Source organism: Bombus terrestris, chromosome 12, assembly GCF_910591885.1.
Source record: "Bombus terrestris chromosome 12, iyBomTerr1.2, whole genome shotgun sequence".
NCBI lineage: Eukaryota > Metazoa > Arthropoda > Insecta > Hymenoptera > Apidae > Bombus > Bombus terrestris.
This window is the reverse complement of record NC_063280.1, coordinates 2,830,793-2,855,348: the sequence shown is the minus strand read 5'-3', so window position 1 is coordinate 2,855,348 and position 24,556 is coordinate 2,830,793. Positions and strand designations below refer to the sequence as shown.

Here is a 24,556-nt window from a genome sequence, read left to right as displayed (position 1 = left end):
AGACGCGCGATTAAACGCAAATCGTTAATGGAAGGGCGTAAAGTTCCTCGTAAACAATCCTTATTCGCGGGTGAAGTTACTTTTTACCGTCTTCGTGCTAATGCTATAAACAGTATAAACTCGTTACACGTAGAAACAAGTAACCAGTCCTATTAAAACAATTTTAATCAAGACGAAGTTTCGCGCGAGTCTCTCGTTGTCCCTTTGTTTCTCCAGGTGGACAAAAGATTTCGCGTCGACGCTTTCAATTATTTCGCGACATCTCGGATTCTCGTTTTATTCACCACAATAAACTACGTTATGCGGGGTTGAAGTATTCGACACGATGACTTAGTCTTCCCCGTTTCGTGAATGTTGCGAAGAAATTTCTGCGGTTATTTTGGTGTTCTATTCCGATTTTGGAAATGAACAACTGGTTATTCATTTTGGGGGACTTAAGCAATAACGCACGTGCATGATGATTCTTTGATGATTATGAACTTTCATACAAGAGCTAATTTTAGAAACGAAAGTTGAGAAGGTTGTTTTCTTTTTATTTTTAAAATAAGGTGAAATATGCATATATTTTATTATATTGAATTTTGGTATAAAAGATATGTATGAAGAATGATCTATTTTCATAGTAAAGTTTTATAAAGATACATATACATATATATAGTAGTGTCTTTATCAATAGACTGCGTATATAGATTATATTTATATACGAAAGAATATAAAATACCTAAAAGTGAGGCATTTGTTATAAAATGTGGATGGTGAAACGAATCTCTATTAATTTTTAATTACGTTCATAAAAATATGAATTTGCTCAAGCATTCGCAGTCTGAAATACGAGTTTCAATAAAAAGACAGTATCGACTTCTCTCAACTACTTAGTGCCTTTTAAAATTGAAAATTCCCCTTTCATTTTCTATAAAAGACTAAACTTCGAAGGTACAAGATGCTCCAGCAAAATAAATATATTTCTCTTTTCATCTGTGTGTTAACAAAGAGCATTCGAGTATCTTAAGTAATTATCAAAGGTAATTCAATGAGCGGTTAAGATCCTGGCGAAAAGGCTAGCAGCAGCAGCCATAAGTACTCGTCGAGTCTTGAGGGAGTGAAATTAAGGGGTTGGATCGAAGGTCGCGAAGAAAGGACAGCAGTATAAGGAGCCAGCGAGCGATGGAGAGAATGATAGGGTGATAGAGAGAGCTGATGAAGAGGACAAGGCTTTGAGGACAGACTGAGACTGCTACTAGGTCGAGGGTTGTCGTGAATGAAACCGTGAAGGAGTCAGCCTCTCGTCTTTCATGTCGTACCAAGCCGAAATTGTCTCGAGGGTTCTCTTTCTATTAATACTGTTTCCACGATGCGCTTAATTTTCCTCGGTGCTCTATGTTTCGGACATCCCTTCGCTCTACATCATGTCAATCCTCATGAATCGTGTGGAAGAGACTAGGTAAAGGAGGTTGATCGTTTGATGATCTGACTGGGTTACCAAAGATTGAAATCTTCCTGTGCATAAAATTTCGATTAACGAAACATTAAGAATAATTACTATTTTGAAACAGTGTGAATACAAATTTCATATCAAAGTTTTTGTGATCTAGTTTTTGTGAAAAGTTAAATGTTGTAGGATATTTTCATGGGAAATTGAAAAGAGAATAGTTCCAATTTCTTCGGAAAATAATGCGTTACTCTATCGATATGAAAGTTTAATTCTTCACGATTTTCCTCTAGGAAATTTTTACTTATGACAACAGCACTTCAACGTTTAATTTCTCACGATTTCTTACAGGAATTTGAGAATTGCGAAATAGAAACTGTTTTTAAAATTATCAAAATCTCTTCGTTCCACTTTGCCGATTCGAAAGTTTCCTTCTTTCATAGAAAAAGGTGAATTGTAGAAATAATTTTCTACACCCCGTTAAAAGGACATAATTATCTTTGGTGTTTCATGCCCGTAATTGTAACACTATATTGCTTGCTAACACGCATCGTGGCACACGAATCGATGAAAGTGGCGCTCTCGGTGCGTCTTGAATGTAAGCCAAGCGAGTTCCGTGCGCGAGCCACGCATGAAAAGACTCCCGACATTACTGGAACAGTTTTAATCAAAGTAAACTTCCCTTCGGGTATTCTCGACGTTGCTATCGTCGTCGTCGACGAAGGTTCTTTGTCCCGTGCTACAAGACGAGAGAGGTTTCTCCTCAGTGGTTTCATTCATTCGAACCCTCGACCCAGTACCGCTCTTCATCTGTCCTTAGAACCTTGCTCTCTTCATCAGCATCCTTCTTCTATTCCCTCTTCCATCGATTCACCCTTCTTCATCCGCGCCTTTTCGTTTTCATTCCGGTTGAAAAGTGTTCGATGTTTTGCCCACGTACGTGCGTGTGTATCTTTGCCATTGGTGTTCTTTGATGCGGTAAATGTATATACGTCTTTAGCTTACGTTGGATTAAGAAAATGAAGATAAGAATGGAAAATGATCAGAATCTGGGTAGCTCTGGCAAACTAAAATATTATGTATTAGGTTAAAAAACAAAATTTTCAGAAATTTATTCATGTATGTCTATACTCTTGAAAGTATCATTCGTTTAAATTTCGTAAAAGGTGTAACCTCGTCTTCGGCTTTCTTTCCATAAGATCGAAAAATAGATTGATTTTTTCGTAGAGATAAATATGAAACAACATTTTATGAGAAATAGTAATGAACTGACGTACACCATTATGATGCTCAGATCACCATGTGTTATAATAATTGTTTTTTATTTTTCAAGTTCAAGATGAACAAATTTATTTATACAAATAAATGTAACAACGATTAATCGTTCTATGTATAGATTTCGCTATTTCTTCTCTTTCCATGAAACCTTACAATCAAGATAATTTACAGGTTTTACCAGTATGTGCAACTTTAAACAGGCAGAGTTAAGCTAGACGATTCGACGCCGATCGAGTCGATAAAGAAACCTAACACCAGCAAAATAGATATCTAGCAAATTGAATAAAACTCGAATAAAGTGTTGGAATAACGATTCAGATAAGATCTCGATACTGAAAGTTATAATCTAACCAAATTATCGATCCCCGAATCAGTAACACGACATGTATTCTGAGTCGTATTACTAGCCTAAAACACGGGTTCGAATAACGGTTCGATTAGAGTTCTTACAAGGACTATTTCACACGTTAGTCCGATGTAATTCTATCTGTAATTATATGCATTATCTGTAATTCTATCGAAAGTCAAATTAGAGTCTGGTAATAACTCGATCCTGTTCCTCATCTGTAACAGCATTGAACAACACGTCAGCTAGTTTATCGATAGTTGAATGGATAATTTCACGATAGAACGAAGCGTCGACAATCGAAGGTCGGAGTTGCGAATTGAATTCTCAAATTATGTGCCGCGTAAATTGCCTGCGTATCTTTAATCCGTCGGTGCCGGAGAATCTCCACGGACGATGCAGTAATCGTAAAAGGTAATTCATAGACGTCCGTTCACGAGTATTCCATCTGGAAATCTGTTACGGCACATTTGTCACGAATGTTGCCTAACGTTGAGTCAATGTAATCCTCGACTGTAACAACTAGTTGGCAAAAAGACCATCTCTACGATTGAACATCGGAAGCAATTTGAAGAATTTTTAAATGCACCTATACGACCTGACAACCTTAGGATTAAAACTTGGAAACACAATGAGCACCCGCCAGATAAAAATTTTGATTCTTACATTGCGTATATATTAATACGCAAAAGTTTTCTAAAATCTTATCCAAGTACAAAGATTCCTATTCATGGAAATCCGAAATTTGCTAACATTTGTCATGCAATACCTAAAGCTGCTACATCCATTACGCACTTCATACTCAAATATCCTTATCTGCACTTATTCGATACGTCGATCTACCTGCAAATATTCCAACCATAAATCTACGTTGCGGAAGCTCTAACACCGACGACAAGCAATACCCCATAGAACAAACACTAGAACCTACTACTCCTACGCGTTGTCCCGTTGCAAAACAATCTTCGAACTGTCTACTTTTGCGATTATAACGGGCGAAGGTTAGAATAAAACCGTGCCACATGTACACGCTTGCAGACGAAAAGTGATCATCGAGATTACTCGTTATCGTAACAAGAAAAAGCACGGACGCCCACACGGCCGATCGCGTTACGAACCTTAATTGCAGCTGGGTAATTGCATGGAGGCCTTTCGAAAGCGAGACCGGCCTCCTCCTCCTCCTCCTCCTCTGATTCACGTTTCTCTATTTAAAGACCGCCGGTGAATTTTTCCTGATTGAAGACTAGCGGTGTCTGACCGTCGCGTCGAGGTTCGCTTCAGCCAGGAAGAAAACGCGGCGAGGAAAGACAGGCGAAGGCGGGAGAACACAGGCGCGAGCGTAGCGAACGTCACGCTTTGCTTGTTCGTCCCACGCGAGCCAATATCCAAAGCGGATACGCGATATTGCGATCAATGCCATTGGCCTATCTGGAATACGATCCGTGGCAACGAGACCGTGGCTCTCTACGTGTGAGAATCCCGCCGGTTCGACGCGCTTCGAGATCGATTACCAGAGATACGCGGTCGAGCAGTGTCCCGTCACTTTTCATTCAAAAAGCAGACCGCAAGCGTACAATCGAACTATACGCGATCCACGCGACTCCGATCCGAGACTTCTCCTTTGTGTTTGCGCTGTCTGTGTTCTGCTGAACTTTATTCGGGGCTGAGATCTTCTTGGATATAAAAAGTAGATTAGAAGTATGAGTACATATATATATATGCACTCCATTTGCAATAACAATCTGAATTAACATTTCTGTGGCTCTTTGAGGTTCAGTGGTGTTTTTATTCGTATACCGCGCTTTGTTCTGATGTTTCGTGAACATTGCTGTTCGCTTCTTCGGAGCATGTCTGAAAATGAAGGACACATTTGATTCTAATCATCATTTCACATCTAATTTTCGTGGAGGTTGAAAATCTGAAGAAGTATCTGGAAAATCTGGATTGTATCAAATGTACAAGCTAATGACTTTTTTGCTATTTATCCTATTCCTATTAATTTAAAAGAACCTTCTTAATCCAACTTACAACGCAAAAATTAAATCGTTTAAAGAGCTTGTCTTAAGATGTGACGATTACGAGTATCAGTCTTATTATTATATATTGACTTTTAAAAATCAATTTGATCATCGTGATTGTAAAGAGTAGGATCATTTCCGCTTGATTTGTTCGTAACCTCGTAATTTATGTACATCTTGTCATGACACCGTTAATTTGTCGGGGGATAAACAGTTCGTATATTCATGTAATCTACTCATTAATTAATCTACTCATTCTGATGTACGAGAGTAATCTATCGATCAGATACGATTTTTCGTCCGTGTAATAGGAGTTTACGTTCAAATAAGTAGATTCAAGCAGCAGAAGTTTATTTAATCAGACACCGATTAAAATTTCATCGAGGCAAGTGAAATTCATATAAACGTAGTTTTATCGCACTTCCATCTATCTTCGCCATATTTTCCCTCGAGTATCGCACAAATAAAGAAGAGCAGTACCAACCAGAAGAACAGGAATTTAACGCCTAATCCGCACGAAAACAGCGCAAGTCGACTTATCTCTGCGCGCACCGAACGTGTACTCGCATTAAAGAGGATTAAGGAGCCTCATCTCTGCCCAGCGCGATACCTGGAGCCTTTAGAGCGGTAAATGTACTCGAGGAGGATAGTCACGAATCGAGCGTGCGGTCGATGATGTACAGATAAACGAGGGAAATTTTGCTCGAGAGAACAGAAAGACACTTTCTTCCTCTTTATCATCCTTTCCCTGTTTGTCGTTCTACTTGGCGTGTACCCGTTTCTGTCTCGGCGAAGGGACTCGCGATAATTATAAATCGTTTTGTGGCTGGTGCTAACGAGCTCCTCGAAGCCGCCTCCGCACGAGCTTTGAGCTTGGACCTAGCAAGACCTCGGAACTTATGTTGTCTCTCGCCAGGAGGATATTATTGCTTTAGATACACCATGGCTGATACTTAGCCGATTCGAGGCGAGTTTTTAAAAGTGTAGGTACAATCTACGCAAATTCGCTCGTGTGTAATTTATCGTGCTATTCGAAGTAATTAAAGGGTTGCTCGTGTAATCTTCCAGATTATAAATAGTCCCGAGTATAGTACCTGTGTTTATGTTTCTTTGGGTTTAACGTCTTGTTAATTGCAAATTTTTTGATCGGCATGTGTTTCTCAAGGTTGTAAATGACAAGGTTGAGGTGAGTTTGCATAAGTGGTTTCGTATTTTCCTTTGTCGATTAGCTACGAAAAGTGTAGCTGTCGTTAAGAGAAAGAGCAATTATACTCTACGACTGCGTGCACTCGCGTAACTACAAAATAATAACAGGGAATACATGGAGGAAATTAAACGTATCTATTTTTTGTCTCGTGCCCCGATTTTTTTCATCGGCTTAATGACTTTGCATTCCCTTCTCGATTTAAAAATCTGTTTGTTAGCGTAAAAATAGTTCACTTTTGAAGCTTAACAATACTTATTTGTTTAATCCTTAGTTCCAGTATTTACTCTTGATTCTAATGACCAGACTGCGGATATTTTATGAATAGAACTGGGGAAACGTAAATTCTGAATGATATTTGTCTCACTCGTGAAGTATCACAACATAAATATCCTACTTTTTATTGTTGGATTATTTGATATCTTTTTATATTATTTCTAATCATACACGTTTGTTTCACGTCACTAAACTTGCCATAAATGCGCAGATGAATCCATAATCTACCGATAAATCAACTTGCACGCATTCGAATGATCGATCGTTTCCTAATAAAGCAATGTAATGTATTGGATCCATAAGAGATAATATCAAATGTTTAATTCAACGTTTATTTCGAGATCAAGGAATCTTATTGATTAAGAAATACAGAAACGCCGGGACACGAAGGAAAAGAAACGTGGCGCGGATCTTTGAAGTAGATTAATCCCAGCGTGGGTCAGACGGTCGGATATTGGGCTAAACGTCACGCGCACCCTCTGCACGTTGCACGAATGTGGTCAACTCACCCTCCACTCGGTGATCGCGCTCGATCCCGGATTGTTTTGATTGACAGGAACAAATAAGAGTGACGTGCATCCATGGGGACACTGTGTTATCGCGTCTGATCCTTCGGTATCGCCTCCCATGGGTGGATTAAGTGAAACCTTTTACACAAATATTTTGTGACGTGTATCTTTTACCGCGTCGAGAGTTCAACGTTTCAACGAGTGAAATATGGTTTATAATCTATACACTATTTTCTTTCTCTCGTATTAGGAGACGGTGGAATTTAGCATTTTTTTCATAACATTGAAATTCTAATTGTACTTTTTCTTATCAAAGAAATAGTAAATTTGTAAATGTTGGAAAAATTTGATACTTGATTGTACATATTGCTTTTATACAGAGAGTGTTTGCGTGGTTAAGATTTGATTAGAATCATCGTGAGTGGAAGCGAAGAATTTGGGGTTCGATTGCGTTAAAATCGTACCCCACAAACCGGTGTCAAATGTGGCATCTGAATGTTTCCATCAGATACAGACAGTTGTTGGAAACCAGAAACCACAGTTTCTACTTACATTTTGCTGTGAACGGTCTGTTCTCGCGGTCAGGAAGCGGAAACGGTAATAGATGATCTTTTTGCTCCACCTTTCGCTGTTTCTTGTACAAACCGTCAACAGTGTCATTTGAATGTCTTTGATCACATCGAACAATTGTGTGTTCCAAACAATCTATCTTTAAATATATAAAAGTTATTTTATTTATTCGAATATCCCTAAAGAATTTAGGAAATCATAAATAGAACGAAGTGGATGAAAAGATTTCGAAGTACTTTAAAATCATTCTTATTTCCCCTACATTGAGAAAGGTCGACACGGCTTTCATTTTTGGGCAGATGAATCGATAAGAACCAACTCACGGCCATCGATATCCCTTTATTCGGCGAACCGTGGCTTCTTCATAGCCCCCAGTCATCGTTACTACGATTATTTTCAAATTCGTGCCCATGAGAGGCGAACAAAAGGGAAACGAGAAGCAAGTAATTCCCTCTGGAATCGCTGAACGGCACTGGCTTGTCCAGCCATCTGTTGCCTTTCAAGGATAAAACCAAAAGTGGAGCCAGGAAAGCCGACATCCTCTTCCGTGGTCTCTGTCATTTCTCTCTTCCCTTCGTTGCAAACAATCTTCCCCGAACTTGCATAAAATGATTTGATAAATTCCACGTTTGTATGTTACATAAACTTGTCCAATATAAAGACGTATTAAAGATTGAATTCTTAAATCAAACAGATTAATTGAAATTTCAATATGTACGAGAAAAAGCCGATCAATCTAATTCTTTCCGAAATCTAATCCTTTATGAACGGTATATGGTAGGATTAATTATATATATTACAAAACGATTACCACTATGACATCATAATCTGCCATAAGCCACCCCCTATTCTACGAAGCGCCCTTTATCGTATAGCAACATTGCCTACATGCGTTCGACGCGAAATCTTCGGAATTTCAGAAAGTGGAATTCTACAAAGTCCAAAATTGCGTCTAATATTACAAAATATATAAAATATCCAAAATATATATTTTTCCATAGTACTTGATAGATAAAACAATTTTCTACCGAGATTCTATTTTTTAAAATTAATTTTTGCAATATATAAATTTTCATAGGAATCCAAGCCTACTCATTATAGCGTCGATGATACTTGACTATTTTTCATATGACACACATAATGCGTACACAAAATTTTTCCGTAATATGTGTTCAAATACTTTCCCGAGCCACTGTACCTTTGAGTCGGGTTCGGTGTTTTATTGAGCGGTAAAATTTAACGGCGAACGCTGGCCCGTAACTTCCGGTGTTTCGTAGGTTGGCGGCCCTAGCGTTCGCCCGCCACGAGTCACAATGAAAGCCACCCCGCGCGCGGAAGGATAACAATAGCAATGGGAGCAGCGCCGGTCCTGGAAATACCTTGATCCCACAAAAGGTAGCTAAACACGAGCCAGGACGAACACCCGAACCCTGGCCCTTCCAATTATACGTACTCTCGACTCGCAAGCGGATTGACGGTTGGTACGCAACGATAAATCGCGACGGTGATCCGACTTCTCCATTGAATCGCGACCGAACGAACGTCAGGGAATCCGATCGTACCGCCGAATATTTCGAGCCAGGGGCTTTCGTGGCTTTTCAACCGACCACGTAGCCGAGTTTGTTCGTGCGTTCATTGTGTTACCGAGCAGTCGACTTTCAATATTCGAAACTTGCGTTTTAGGGATCCGCTTTGATCAAAGTTTTTGAATTGAAATCTTTGGCTCTTTGACATTTTTAATTGTGGAATTTGTTAACTTTTAGAGTTCTGCAAATAGTTGTATCCTTAGCTCTTGCCATCGTGGAACTTTACAAGATTTTTTTAATTTTAGATTTATATAGAACACAGAATTGTTTAATATATAATGGTAGACTTTAAACTTTCGAATTGTCGAATACTTACACCTTAGAAATTTTGCATTCTGGAAGTTTAGAATCTTTAGGTCTTCTGAAATTAAAGATTGTCCTTGATCCTTGGATCTTGGAGTCTTTGTTGAGAATTATGGATCTTAATCGCCGAAATAAATGTATAGGAGCACTTACATTACACGTAGAAAAGATATTCAAATAGTTTCATATTTATTTAATATGTGATTTGCAGGATCTTCGTCGATATATATTTGCACGCGTCTCAGCACTCTCTTTGTCTCACCATCTTCTATACCACACTACTAACGGAACAGTTGCATTTACCTGCTTTTTGAGACTCTGTGCACACACATACTTCCATACACTCATACTCACATACGTGTGTCACTACTACGCAGCTAATCTAATCTAGCACACAAAATTATACATATCTCAATAGTCTTTGAATATTTGAAACGTTGAATCTTTGCAAATTTTAATTCTTTGATCTTTGAATCTTTGTGTCTTTGGAATGTTCGAAATATAATATATAAAAATTTCCTTTGACAAAACTGATTATACATTTTCCGTCGAATTTCGGAAACAAAAACGCGTTCGGAGGTTTTCATTTTCGTAGTTTCTATTAGAGCAACATCTGCTTCCTTGCTTGCCGCGCATTGATGAATTAGTTGGGTCAAACGACAGCCTCGCAGCTACGTTCACCCCCTCACAATTATCTTTTCTCCCTATGTATTTTTCCCTTTGTTGTTCATCTGTCAGCTCGCTTGAAGGATGCACAAAGGCTTTCTGGTACTCGCCGACGAATTCTGACGTTCCTCGCCCGCATGGCTTGTCATAATTTTCTAAAGTGCTGGTCACGCTTCTGATTACGATCACGCAACGAGTGAAGGAATTTATATGATAAGCAAACATTTGCAAACAAACGAATGTCCGTAATTTCGTTAATGCTACAGAGTTTAATAAACTTACTTTTTCCCCTGTACAGAGGGATTTTTGTAAGGCAAACAAAATGGAAGCTTTTACATAAATCAAATAAGACCCACATTTAAATAATATGCAGCTTAATTCTCATATCAATATCATCTAACAATTTTAAATAATTTGCGATACTTCACATTTTAACCTTTCGAATATTTATTTCTCAATCTTACTCTGAAACTGTTGAAGCTGTAAGGATATTTTTTAATCTTAGAAAGCATGTAAAAGCGTTAAATATTTCATTCAATAACTCTAAACACATTTTAAATAAATCGATATCTAAAGTATATGTGTACACATAAAATAATTTCTGTATGAATTTTCAAGCAAAATTTTACACCAAAAAAGCTTCGAATAAAGAGCTGCATAAAACTAACGACCAGATCATCCATCAAGCGTTCTATCAGCCAATTATCTGAAATCACCGCTGTCATCCAAAGAAAATGAAAACCAAACTTCCACTCTCAAGAATCCTTCGAACTTCCATACGTGTGACTTTACACAGTCTGAACGATCTATAATAACTATCGTGCGTCGATCGCGCATCGTAGATCGAGGGGACAGAGCCAGGAAGACCGGTACCGCGAAGAAAAGTAATAAGGGTGGAATATCGATATTCATCGACTAGAAAGCAAGTGGAGGCGACGAAGCGCAACGATGCGCGCTAGATTGGCCGGCACTTTCCGAGATATGAAATTATTGTCCGGGCCAGCAGCCCCTGTCAAAGGATCGACTGACAAGCGATCTCGAACGAAGCACGACAGCTTGACTAATGCGGTTACTACGGCCCCTCGTGATATAACCAAATGAAATACTCCCACTCGCAAGAAGAAGCTGATGTCACGAAATCAAAGTTCTTTTCCCTTGTGCTTGGATCATCCCTTCTTCTTCTCTAAAGAAGAAATCATCTTTTCCACCGCATCAGCGAGAATTCCTCTGCTTCATCTATGTCTTCTTTTTTCATTTGTCAATCGATATGCGAGAAGGCGACGGTGACGTCGATTTATTTATTGTTAATGTTTCGTAGCATTTAATTGAATTGCGATTTGCTAGGTTGAGACTCGATAGATGATTAATGATGGCTTCGTCAGGTTATAAAGGGACGACCAAAGAAATTGTTGGTAGTTTAGAATCGAAGATAGAATTCTTATTGTGATTTTGTGTAATTGAATAACTTAAGATTTGAATAGTTAAATGACGATTCTTCGATTCTGAAGATTATCGAGATCAGCTGAGATAAATTGAGTTTGTTTAGGATTTTTTAGATATTAGATTTGTTTAGGAGGATTACTAACTGTGACATAGTAATCTTAATATCATCCATTTCTGATAAACTCGCGTCTTTAATTTCTCGCCATACAAAATACCATTTTCATGTGTTCGTAAGTTGGCCACATCAAAGTGTACAGTGACTAATGATTAATAATCTATCTTATTGAAATATTTTAACTTTAACATATCATTTTTTCTCTTTTAGATCACTTTATTTAGAAGCCTTCTTCGTGTTATTCCATTTTTATTACAAATAGCACTGAACCTGGTTAACTTAACTGCCAGTTTCTTCGGTGCTTTCAATAACAGACATGGAAATAGTACAACCGCGGTTCACAGTATTCTCGAAACGTGCAGCTCGTAAACTGCTTGTCGAGCGAGTAGCTGTACACCTGACAGTCGAATATTTTATTACTTACGGAAGTTCTAGCTCGCCTTCTCCATCGCGGACCGTGACCCTTAAGGTGCGGTCAAACTCGCTCGACAGCCGCGCAATATGTAACATGAACTTCTGATGTGTTCTCCACGAGGAATTTAACGAACAGTTGCACGTGTTCATTCCATTCGTGCTTGGAATAATACCGAATCGTTCGGTACTTGCATTTGACAATGTAATTTGTATATTTCGCGCGAAGAATGCAGCATCAACAAGAAGCATCGACACATATCGCCATTTCCCATTAAAGTTTTCTTATCAGTTTCCATACACAGTGGCAGACAAAAAGAAGCTTAAAATTCATACTTACGTATAATAACTGCACTACATTAATGGTAACTTCGTTGTACTAAACATTTTTATGTTCATATCATGCGTTGATAACAGTCATCTATATTATATCTATTCATAATTTAATTGTTCTTGTCAATTATAACCGTTTTGTACTGCTTAGCGTTTAAACTTTCTTTCGCAGTCCAATGTGTATTTAACCTTCATAGTATCAAATTTTTGTAGTCGTATGAAAATACTACTAACTAATATAATATTTATATTTCGAAAATTTAAATATTTCCAACGTCCGAAATTTTAACAATTTGAAAGTTTCTATCCTTCCGCGGCTTACAAATTTTCTACGGTTTTCTGTCCCACTTTTCACGCATTCCCGTTTCTTCCTACCTAATTAATTAGTATGTAAATGGTATAATAAATACTGCCAACATTTATGTAGCCACTCTGAATTAAAGAACTAGAAGAATAGAAATACAATTCTATTTCTTGGATACTTCAACGAAAGTATTCGTCGAGACTTTGTGTTACAAGCAGTAAGCAGATTTCGATGTTTGCTTTAATATAAAAGTGAAAACAGTCGATCAGGGAATCTTTCTTTGTCTGCGTAGAGGGAGGAAAGTGTGTACATCGTTCGTTTGCCAGGGCAGAATGGAAGCTGTATTCTTCTTCTGGTAAACCTCTTCGAACCTTCACCATTCGAAACGTATTTCACCAGGAATATATTTTTCCTCCTTGATTTGCAAAAGATTGCGTTGGTATTTACATAAAGTAAAGAGCGGGAGACGGTGAATACGTTTCGATCTCTTTATCGGCGTATAATAGACCTTGGTATTCGCCGGTATTCGTGCAAGGGATTGTAAAATGGTCCTATTCTCCTTGCATGTAATAAGATTCGGTAAGGCTAAATGTTTCGGAGAAATTTCAGGGAGATTACATTTGAAATTAGTATAGTCAGTCCGTGAAAATTAGAAAATTTGGAAGAACGAAGATTTGAACCAATTCAAAAAATTAAGCCGTTCTGAAATTAAAGATTCGAAAATTTGGAAAGTCGAAAATTCAAACATTTGGGGGATCGAAAATATTCATGGACTTTATGAAGTCAAAGCTTGGAACATTCAATCCAAATTTGCGGGGTCAGAAATTACAAAATTTAAATATTTGAATATTTGAAAGTTCGAGAATCGAATACTTGTACGTTTGTAAGTTTCTACTTGCAAACTTATCCTAGCTTATCATTGCGTTACTTGCGACGTATAACAATTTTTTTTACTTGCTTCCGGCCCACTTTTCACATTATTCCGTTCCACGATTCCCACGTTCTCAAATTTCCAAAGTCCCACGCTCTCAATTTCCAGTTCCTAAAAATAACAATACATATATCAACTGTCGGATACCTAGCGTAACCAATCAAAGTTTCCCAACTACACGATGGACATCCCCTAGTCTCTGCACCCTACAATTTCACAGGCTGGGTCCGTATACAAGAATAGTCATTGCTACCGTGAAACGAAGCATGCTTTCTTCATCAGCAGCGTTTAATTTGAATACACGTGCACGTTGTTACACGCAAACATGCGCAAGAGGAAGGAATCGTCGCGCGCGAGTAACCGTGGATCTCTTTCGCGTAACAAGACACTGCAAAGTAGGAGAGTACATATTGATCTTCCATTTCCTGCGGCTGAAACCAAGGGCTCTGCGCCTTGGTGAATCGCGATATTCGCCGTACCGTATCCTCCCACGTTGTTCGGCGAACGATGACGACGGCCAGGGTTCTTTCCAGGCTCGACGACTCTTAACGGAGTCCCACGAGGCACCGATTACACGAATCGGTGATTCATAATCGTCGTTCGGGCTTCCTTCCTGAATGCAATCACGGCCGCGGGGCCGCCATCCGTGAACAAAAAGAAAAGAAAGTCTCAAGGAGCTCGACTTCCATGGTCGATCCTTGGTTTCTCGCCATTCACTAAGACGCCTCGGGAAGCTTCCAGGTCTGTGGATATTTCACGAGAGAATTTATTTTCATTTGATTTGTGGTTAGTTAGATTAGACTATATAGTTTCATTTTTCACTTAATCGATAATGTCTTTAGGGTGATATAAATTTAGGATTTCTTACTTGGGAAGTTTCATCGAGTTTGGCACATTTCGTCAAAATGTAACTTCGTGTAAAATAAATGCGGATAAATAATAAAAAAGCTTTAGTGAAAATACATAACGATTTATTTTTCTGAGATAATTTCATTGATTTTAGCGTTGTTATAATTTTGCTCTTGGCTTCGCCATACACCAAGACGTCTCAGGAAATGTTTAAATCTCTGGATTTAATTATTTAATGGGAGGGGCCGATTTTTCGTGGTTCGTGGCTACTTAGATCCGATTATAATAATTAAATTCCTCAGTTTAATTGACAAATATTTTAGACTGATATAAATTTAACGTCTCTTTCTTGGGAAGCTTGTCCGGGTTCAGGGACGTTTCGTTAAAACGATTGAAAGTAAATGCAGATATATTTTTTAGAATTTATGTTTTCTGAGAAGTACCAGTGATTTTACAATTATTTTTTATTAAACGATCCGTGTTTCTTCAGAGATTCCTCTGCATTTGCGTAAGAAGAGTCCTGCAGCAACCTATTGTACCCAATGTCGCAAAAGCAACAAATCACAACGACACTGCACACCAGAGAAACATGGAACGAGGATCAATTATGCTCCGCTCGTAAATCTCGAACTACCCCAAGAAGAATTTTATCATCGTAGGTAGTTTATAACCTTAAAGCTTCGGAGTGGCAGTCCACGTTCCATATACGTAGCGTTTCAAACGAAAGCCTTGAAACTTGCTTGTAACTTTATAAAGGCGAACGTTCTTTATCGGCGAAACTTTGAAAAGCGTAACGTTCAGCCGTGATTTCGTAGGGAAATACACGGGAAACGTCGACTTGCGACGATCTTTGAGAACGCGTTAAAATACAAATTGCATTCATTAAAGTTGAATGGACACGTAATGACACTAAATGCTATTGATTTCGTATTCTATAGAGCGGCCAGTTTGAGTTGGCATCGGCAAAGCTGGTGCCGGATATAGGTGTCTTATTGTCTGAATACCCCGAAGCTCTCATTGTTTGGATGTTCCAAATGTTAATTCTAGGTGGTACATCCGCATGAAATACCTTTTTGAGTCTTGTGAATAGGAAAAGCAAACGAGAGCCGGTCGGATGAACATGAAAAATAGTTGACATATACTGTCCACGATTTTTTTACGTATAATCAAGATGAAAGTAGGTTGATCGAAATATCTGAGAGGAAATGGTACAATCTTTTTTTATCCGGATCCATTGTTTGATGAACTGGTTTCCTTTTCCTCGATCCATACAAATTCCTGAGTGCAATGTGAACATGCCAAGTGAATGCCAATATACAGCTCTATTCATAAATATTGGTACATTGTTGACCTCATGCAAAATGCAATAATCGGGCTGAATCGACAGGCAAACCAGGGCATCGATCAGACTTTTGTATTTATACAAGATAAGGACCCACGAAATGTACGATAAATAATTGTCAGGAACTGCTTACGTTATAAGAAAGTTATAAAATATAAAATACACGAGAGTTATAAAAAAAAAAGTAAAGAATAAACGATAGTCCCCACAGTTTCCTGATCGAAATCTTGCCGAAAAAATTTCAGCTGAATTGCGTAAGTATCGTCGATGAGAATTGAAATATGAGAAGTCTATCCAAAAGCTGAATGCGATCTATGAAAACCCGTGCGACATTTATGGGACCAAGTAACCACAGACACATTAGGAGAATTAACGAAACGAAGACACACGATTTGTCCAAACTTAGTCTGCAACTGTAGGACAGAAACTGCCGCAGGAGTCGAAGAAATGATCGGTAAACCGATCTACGACTGACAGAGGAACCCTCGTTAAACCGGCGATTCATCATTCGTTGAGGAGTCTTTAAGGACGATTAGGTAGTACGTCGACGAGCAAAAGGGTCAACGAGGCTAGCCTACGTCAAAACGGATGGGAACCTGTTTTCCTCCGTCACCGCCCGCATCTTCAACCCTCGTAACGAAACTTGGTTAACCCTTTCGGGTAACTGGAGCAAGTCTACTTCTGTGTCTTTTTTCCTTTCGTTTCATCGAAGGGAGAGGACCACGTGCCTTCGAGGCTCATTTTCACCAGAACTTATCTTCGTTAAACGTATACGCGAACTAGGATCTTGCTGGTACAGGGGACGAAGGATTTCGTAGACGCCATCGCCAGAGGCAATCTGGGCACCAAATTGAGCCGTACTTTCGTCGAGGCGACACGCGCCCTCTGATTAAATCGGGTGTATTATTGACGACGACCTGCCTTGTCTTCGACATCGTGAAACTTTACACGTTGCGTTTTTACAGCTTAGAAGTGCTGTTGAGAACTCCGCCGCGAATTTCACTCATTAAAAGACAACATTGCGCAAACGTATAACATTCCATCTGCAATATTTTTCAATCAATTTACGTTATATTCTCGTGTTAGAGTTTTATTTCTAACATTGTAGCTTGGGAAACAGGTTCCAGGGATTAACTCATCACCATAACTCAACGATATCTACGCAACCTTATTATTATTCACTTTTCCACTTATAATCTCTTTCATTCGATTCTATGGAATTCATACGATGAACTTGTTTTTACATCTTAATTTAATTTGTCATTCCCAATCTCTTAGATGAATATGGACACTAATCTCAGGTCAGATCTAAAATTTCAACGAGTTACTTATAAAAAAATTGGTATGAAATTCTTTTGAGTTCATATCACATTTTATTCGCTTATATCCTAAAAAAAACAATATCTTCTTTCTGCTTTCAGGTACGTACCTGCCACTGCAGCATCACGAGTTCTTCCCTGACGTCTCGAGCGTGCATTAACGTGAGTAGATCAAAGCACGAAAGGAATTCGTATCCCCCGAAAGACAAAGAGTCGTCTTTTTTTCGATAATGAAACAGGGTTGAGAGGGATGAGTTGTGATTGTTTCGTACGCGAACGTAATCTCGGGGGAGTATTCCCCGCGGTGGATGAAATTTCAATTTTCGGCGGGAATTTCCACGAAATCTGCATAACTCGAGGATCCGCGAGACGCTCGAGTGACAGAAAAGGGAGGAAAGTGTCGGAACCGAAGGAAGCACTAAATCTTTTAAGTCTCGCCCATTTTTGCACCAGAACCGCGAACAAAAAGAAATCGAGTCGGGAAGAAATCCGCTGAAACTTTCCTCCTCTTCTCGAGATGCTTGAAATGTCTTCTTCGTTGAAATTTTGAGACATGAAGAGGAATTTGAGGAAGTTGGAGATTTCGATTTGAAGGAATTCCAAGCGAAAAACGTCGCGAAACTTTAAATAATGTATAGCTGCGGTGGATCTGGCTTTTATTTATTTAAAACACGATATTTTTAGATGAAATTTTAAGTAAAGAAATAGAATCTAGTAAATTTTTGAGTGGAATTCGTAAACAAATGATAGATACCGAGAATTCGTGAAACGTATTTCTTATCCGCTCGAGGGTGAACTACCCTCTTCCCGTCGATTCGATGCCAATTCAAGAGTATTATTTCGAATACCAAACGTTCCTTCCAGAATTTCCATTTTTATCGACAATTTCGAAGCTCTTCAGAAAATTTGAAATTTACTTACTTTTACAGATAGCTTTTCACTTGACTTTTTAGATAAATTCTGACAAATTCTATTCAATGTTTATTCAAGAACTGGAAATATCTCATATCGAACGAAACAAGAATATATACTTCCCATTAGTATGTTAGCCACGAGGCTATGTTTCGTCGAATATTTAATCCCGCTGTTCTCCTATGGTCTGCATAGCACAGCATGAAAATCACACCTCGATATATATTGTAGAAATATCGTTGAATCTTTATTAATATTGTATAAAATATTGTATAAAATCTTTGCATATTTCACACTGTTCGTGAATTCAAGTTTCGAAAGAAGATATCGGAAAATATAAGAACGTAAAGCGGTACTAAGCAAAACAGCAGGATCAATTATCTTTTTAAACAAAATTTCCAAAGACTCTGTGGATCTGTCGGTTTGTTCCCCGTTCGATATTTTGAAATTGCGAAAGCAGCGAGAGAACGATGGCACCTGTACAGTTTACGGCTTTATGCCTTGACGACAGGCGGCCTCTTCATTTCTATTAGCCTCCCTTCGAGTCGCTTCACCCTTCTATCTCTCGCTAGGCCTTCCACCAAGAAGCCCGAGAGAACCCATGACACAAGCTCGAATCCCCTCGCTCTAAACCGCTCACTCCCTCCCATACTCTCCTCGTTCATCCTTCCCCTATTGTTCTTCATTCTCTGCCGCCCAGACTTCGATCTTAAAGGTGCACCCCTCGAGCCCTTTCGCCAACCAACGTCTAACTCGTCCGCCACCAGAGTCAATTATTTCGTGAGAAGATTTCAGGATCTGAGAAACGACAAATATTTTCTGTTCGATGCGAAAAGTGGAAGACAAGTTGGGGCAGTTTACCCTGGTTTCCTGGAAGTTTACGACTTTTTATGGGGTGTCGAGTAATGGATATGTCCTTTGAGTCGGTTGGATGAGATTGTCGTTGGATAAAGTAAGTTTCTCGTGATTCTATTCGATTCTGCCGGTCAGGATAGGGTCGATAGATTGGTACGATTGTTTAGGGTATTTTATTGTTACGTTTCAGTATTACAGACTGCGAATGTTTATGGAAAAGTTTATGTTTTGGGGAAATTTAAGGGTGCAGGGATCCGTAGCATATATATTATATAAGTATATATGTAAAATATTCAAAGTAGAGTATTTATTATTTCATGGAATTTAATAGATGAAACAAATATGTATTTAGGTTCTGTTTCTTCAGCTACGTATATCCAGTTCAAAAAGTAATTTGATTTCGATTAATTGTTCGAATTATTGGAAAGTATGCAAAGAGTGTCTCCTTATTGCAACAACTCGTTCCATTTCTTTACACAAAAAGCTGCAACACCATAAAAAGTAAATATAAATAGCAGACAAGTACAAACATCCTATTTACTATACAACGATGTCCAATTTCCAGCGACGTGAATCCGAAAAATCTCAATGTTAGCGCACCCGCCGATGCATCAACGCGAAATACAAATAGCCAGTTCGCGTGATACGCGCGCGAACCAGCAAATAAGACGATAACGTATCGCCATCAACACCACCAGCGCTATACAAAAGGAAGAAAGACGAGGAAGAAAAAAGAAAATCGAAATAAAAAGATAAATTATCTACAGTTATTCATACATTAAACTCGCGCGCGCTATATTTCACCGTTGTCAGTTTATCCGCGACACCTGCTACATCGAATCCCTCTTATTTCGACGGGTATCAACGGTGCAGAACAGTCGTGCAGGGAACCTCCGGGATCGGCGAGATCGATAGCGCCAATAAAGCACCACTTTCGCTACTATAAATCGAACCGGAGATCTTTTATTGCGCCGAATATATTTGCGTGGTAATCACTGATGGATAGGCGAACACATGAACGCGATGGATGGCCGGTAAATCGCGTCGCGTTGCTGCGTTCGATTTATTACGATGAAAATACTGGCGACGATGCGATGGAAGGAAGAGAAGAGATTAGGGTCTTTTCAAATGCTTCTCGACGCCAATGACTTAAGAGGGTTGCGGACTCCCGTTGTCGTGAATAAGAAACGACGCGAGCTCTTAAGAAACGCGGAGAAGCGTAATTCATTTACGTTAGATTGATTAAAGCGTTCGTTAAGGTTGCGTCGAGGAAACAGCTTTTAAACGATTAATCGTTAATAGCACTGCCATGGCTGTTGTTGCACCCGTGACGAGATCGTTAGGTATTCATTAGAACTTTTTAAATATTTGTTTGTAGCAACACTTAATTTGATTTGTTAGCTCGAATCTTCTAAACGATTAATAATAGTAATGTGATGGTTGTTGTTCCTAGGCAAGATTTTTACAAGAAGCTTTTTATATATATCTATACTAATAAAAATAAAAGCGATAGTACTAATATCTGACTTTTGTCGATAGGTTTGTTTCTTTATTCTGCTGTGTTTTTCCAGATCCCGTTTTCGACCCAATCGTATTTTTCTTTCGTCAACAGGTTCCCTAAGTTTGAGAAGAAGCGACGTGATCATTATTTTTCTTAAACTTAAACTTCTTAGTAAATATTTGAATGAAATTGTTGAGAATTGTGGATTTTAGTCGCTGAAATAAATGTATGGGAAAATTCACATTACACATAGAAATGATATTAAGATAGTTTCAGATTTATTTGATATGCGATTTACAAGATATTCGTAGATACGTAGATACAAGAGATTTGTAGCACTCTTTTTGTCTCACTATGTTTTTACCACCATGCGTACGGAACAGTTGCATTCTTCTGTTTTATGAGTCACTGCGCATGCACATACTCCCACACACACTCATACTCATATATGTGCATCATTACTACGCGGCTAATCCAGTGTAGCACACAAAATTACATATATCTCAATAGAAATAGTAAAAGTCTTCTTATTTGAAGACTGCAACAGGGTTGATTGGTTTCCAACGTTTTTGGATGGGACAAGGTTTAAGTAGAATATGTTGCACGTATCGGTTTCCCATATGTACAAAACAATCTTCGACAAGCACTCGCTAAGGATGTGGTCTCAATTTTCCGCGGCAAAAATAGGACAAGTAAATGTTGATTTAGTTAATGGCGCACCCGTTTCGACTGACTTTCTGTCCGCGTCGACTTAACTGTATAGGATGTATATTTTAGGAACAGAGTTGAAAAAGGATATAATAAGAGAGATATTGATAAAGTATTCAGCCGTTCGATAAGTTCATAACAAAATTTAAGAGAGATTATATTAAAAAACTAAAGGAACTTCTGTAATAAAAATTGAAGATCTTTTTATTATTTTTATACTTTTCTTCTACCACTAAAAAAATATATATGCGACGAATTAATATATGGAAACGAAAAAAGAATCACAAAAGCAAATTTCCTGAGATTGTCAACTTTAAAACACGAGATTATTTATAGAACCGAATATCAGGCCTTTCATAAATTATTCAGCAACCCAATTTTCTCTCAGAAAAGACAAAAAAACGTGAAATCCCTGTAAGGTTCTTTGTTCCTGGCGGAACAATGCAACTCGAGCGAAGTTTCTAGATAAAAATCCGATCCAAGTTATCCAAGAGCGAACGATCCGCTCTCTGAAGTATCCGCTAATTAGCTACGGACGAAATAAAAGACGTAATCACCTCGATAATAATTCGAAACTTGGACGAACTTGGTCGTTCGATGGTTGCTTCATCTTGAAATATGACAGTGAGAAACCGAGAAGATTGGCAAATGGAATTCGATACGTTGTCGCTTGGAAGGGGCGTAAAATTAAAATATCTCTGCGGAGAAGAAGCGTATCGAGGGGTAGAAGATTTTTTGCTCCTCCACGCTTTCCATCGTTCTCTAATCTCTACATCTGCGCCTTCTTCCGTTGGTATCCTTTCTACTCGAGAATTTCGTCCTTCCGCGAGAATCGATTCCCTTAGGAACGCTTTGGAAACCCGGTCGTCGCAACTTCTTTGCAAAAAGAAAGTCCGTGAAGAAGGGACCCGATACTCGTATTCTATCCCGTAGGGTTTTGTGGCAAGAACGATGAAGAGTCTATTATATGCGTTCTTTCCCTAGGGTATCATAAACTTAGCAGCAACTCCTTTTGTTGATTTTTGGGCTCGTGGGTGCTTTCATTTTATTTATTTATTTATTTTCCAGTAAAAGCCCTTTGACATCAAATGCAAATAAAATAAAATTGGATACAATAGGATTAATCGTGCATCGAACGCCTAAAACATGTCCCTGTGCCGTGAAAAATCTCAATGTGTTTGTACTATGAAATGTAAATGAGCACAAGCGAATGATTAAAAGTGGATGTGGTACCAACAGAATAAGGGATGAGCTATTAAGATTTGGTAATAACAAAGAGAATTCTAATGTAACGTTTAAAATAAGGTTGTATCGTTAAAGAGTCATTAGAATTTGTCAGTGACTATTTACGAAATTTCTCTGACATTTCTGGGATTACTGAATCAATTGTTTCGTGAATTTTTGGACACGCGGTCGTGCATTTTCTATTTCTTTGCAAACGGATTCAGCGACGAAGAGAGACGCTTTTATTCGAAGGAACAAAGCTGTTCTTCAGAAATTGTAGTAGTGTCATTACAAAATACAGTTTTTACAAGAATACGAAATTGGACTTATTTTATGGAAGTTGATTTGCTCGCCAAGGTGAACAAAAGCGAACGTTTTGTTTCCCGGTGGTGTATTCGACGTTTCTATAGGGTTGCGTGGCGCAATAAAACGCAGATGTCAAATTCAAGAAAGCTACTTTCATCAATCGTTTTTTTCCGTTGTCGTCTCTTTATTCCTCGATTCTTTTCTTGTTATTTCAACTGTCTTCCCTGCTCAGACGAACGTGTTCCCCCTGCGAGTCTCATCATTCGACCGAATCAATTCTTGTCGAAATACTTTGTCATTTCGAAATTACTTTAGCATTTTCCTTTTTTTTATAAAAACACAAAATTAGAACACTTTCAACATTACTAAATTCCTACGTATAATTCGATATTAGGAATGTGTAATTTATTACGTATAAAGTTATGAGTATATTTTTTCGTATCCAAAATTTGATGATTAAATAATAATTGGCAGGAGGAACCGAATACATGCATCGATTTACACGAAACACAAAATTGCCAATATTTCGAATCTTCAATAGGAAAATGGAAACGATGGCTTCTTCGCGATTCTTAGCTTCATAAATCGAAAATGATTAAAAAGAAAGATACTTGATTGCGATTATATAAAATTAATCGGCGAGTTATTATGTTCACAGAAAATTCTTTGTATGTTTTATATAATTCAATTCATCAAACAAACTTCTCTATTTCCTCGATTTCGAAGCTGAGTCAAAGAGCTTAACATTCGAGTTAAATTATGTCTCTAAAATTCCTAAATTTGCTCCTATGGAATGCCATATAAATCATATTCTTCAACGAATAAATTTTTCAAGCACTCCTTTCCGCAATAATTCTTCATTTCCGTTGTGTACTCGGCATTCCACCGTTAACCATACTTTACGTCATCGGACGCGTTCTTCCGTATGCTCCGGCTGGTTCTCCTCCATTCCTCTTTGCCTGGCCTTCCTCTATTTTCTTTTTTCCCCGCTCTCGGTCCCGGCTTCTCCCATTTTCCATTTTTCTTCTCAATTTCGGCGGCGTTCTCCTCGAGGATTGAATCCCCCGTGGGACTCTTCGTAGGTTCCCCACAACTTCCTTATAAAGCGAAACATTGTCTGGAAAGGGTTGATATATTCTACGCGAAGCCAACGTTTATAGCCGACGCGACTATAGTCGTCTACACCATACAGATTTCTCCGTTTCGCCAAACAAATACGCGCCAACTTCTTCGATGTTCACTGCCCCTGAATTGCTTTCGCTAGAAGAAATTGCTCGTACCGTTTGAGAGATTATGGTTTCACGCTGTGGTACCCAGCAGACGAACGTTGACGTTTTATTATACTGTGACAGAAATATTAATGAAGGATTATGTATACATACCAGGCTATATACTATCGGTCAGAAGCTTAGAACTCGTAATAAATGTCCTGCTAATAGTCTCATTAATTTGAAATTCTTTGCTGCAGTAGATTCTTTATTAAAAAAAATTTTTTTTTTAATAGATTTCTAAGCTAAAATTTTCCTTGAATCGTTGTATTTGATGGGATGCTAGTAGTAATTGCAAAGTTTCGATCGACAGTATATATCTAAATAGATAGCAAAGTTTGATTAACGTTACTCGACAATTAATAATCGTAACAGGTTGGTCGAAGCAGTTTTATAAAATAAAGAAACTTAAGCAGCTAGCGATACATGAACATTTTTCTTTCGTTTTAAATCAAAATAGCGCGAATGATGTAGAATTATAAAATAAATATGAAAAATTGATATTTGCATTGAATATTCTTTAATTTTCGAGCTAAGTTATTCTATGTGC

General features: G+C 38.3%; 1 protein-coding gene across 7 annotated transcripts in view; it reads left to right on the top strand.

The window, feature by feature from the left end:
- The window catches only part of LOC100649702, a 398,659-nt gene that overhangs the window by 262,943 nt on the left and 111,160 nt on the right, over positions 1 to 24,556 (top strand). For 6 of the 7 annotated variants that reach the window (XR_007225924.1, XM_048410854.1, XM_048410852.1 and 3 more), the window contains one exon: positions 17,335 to 17,394. The exons of the other annotated variant lie outside the window; for it this stretch is intronic. Coding sequence is in view for 5 of the 6 variants with exons in the window: in XM_048410854.1 (XP_048266811.1) it covers positions 17,335 to 17,394 (60 nt within the window). In the remaining variant the exon portion in view is untranslated. The remainder of the gene's footprint in view (positions 1 to 17,334; positions 17,395 to 24,556) is intronic. 7 annotated transcript variants of the gene reach the window in all.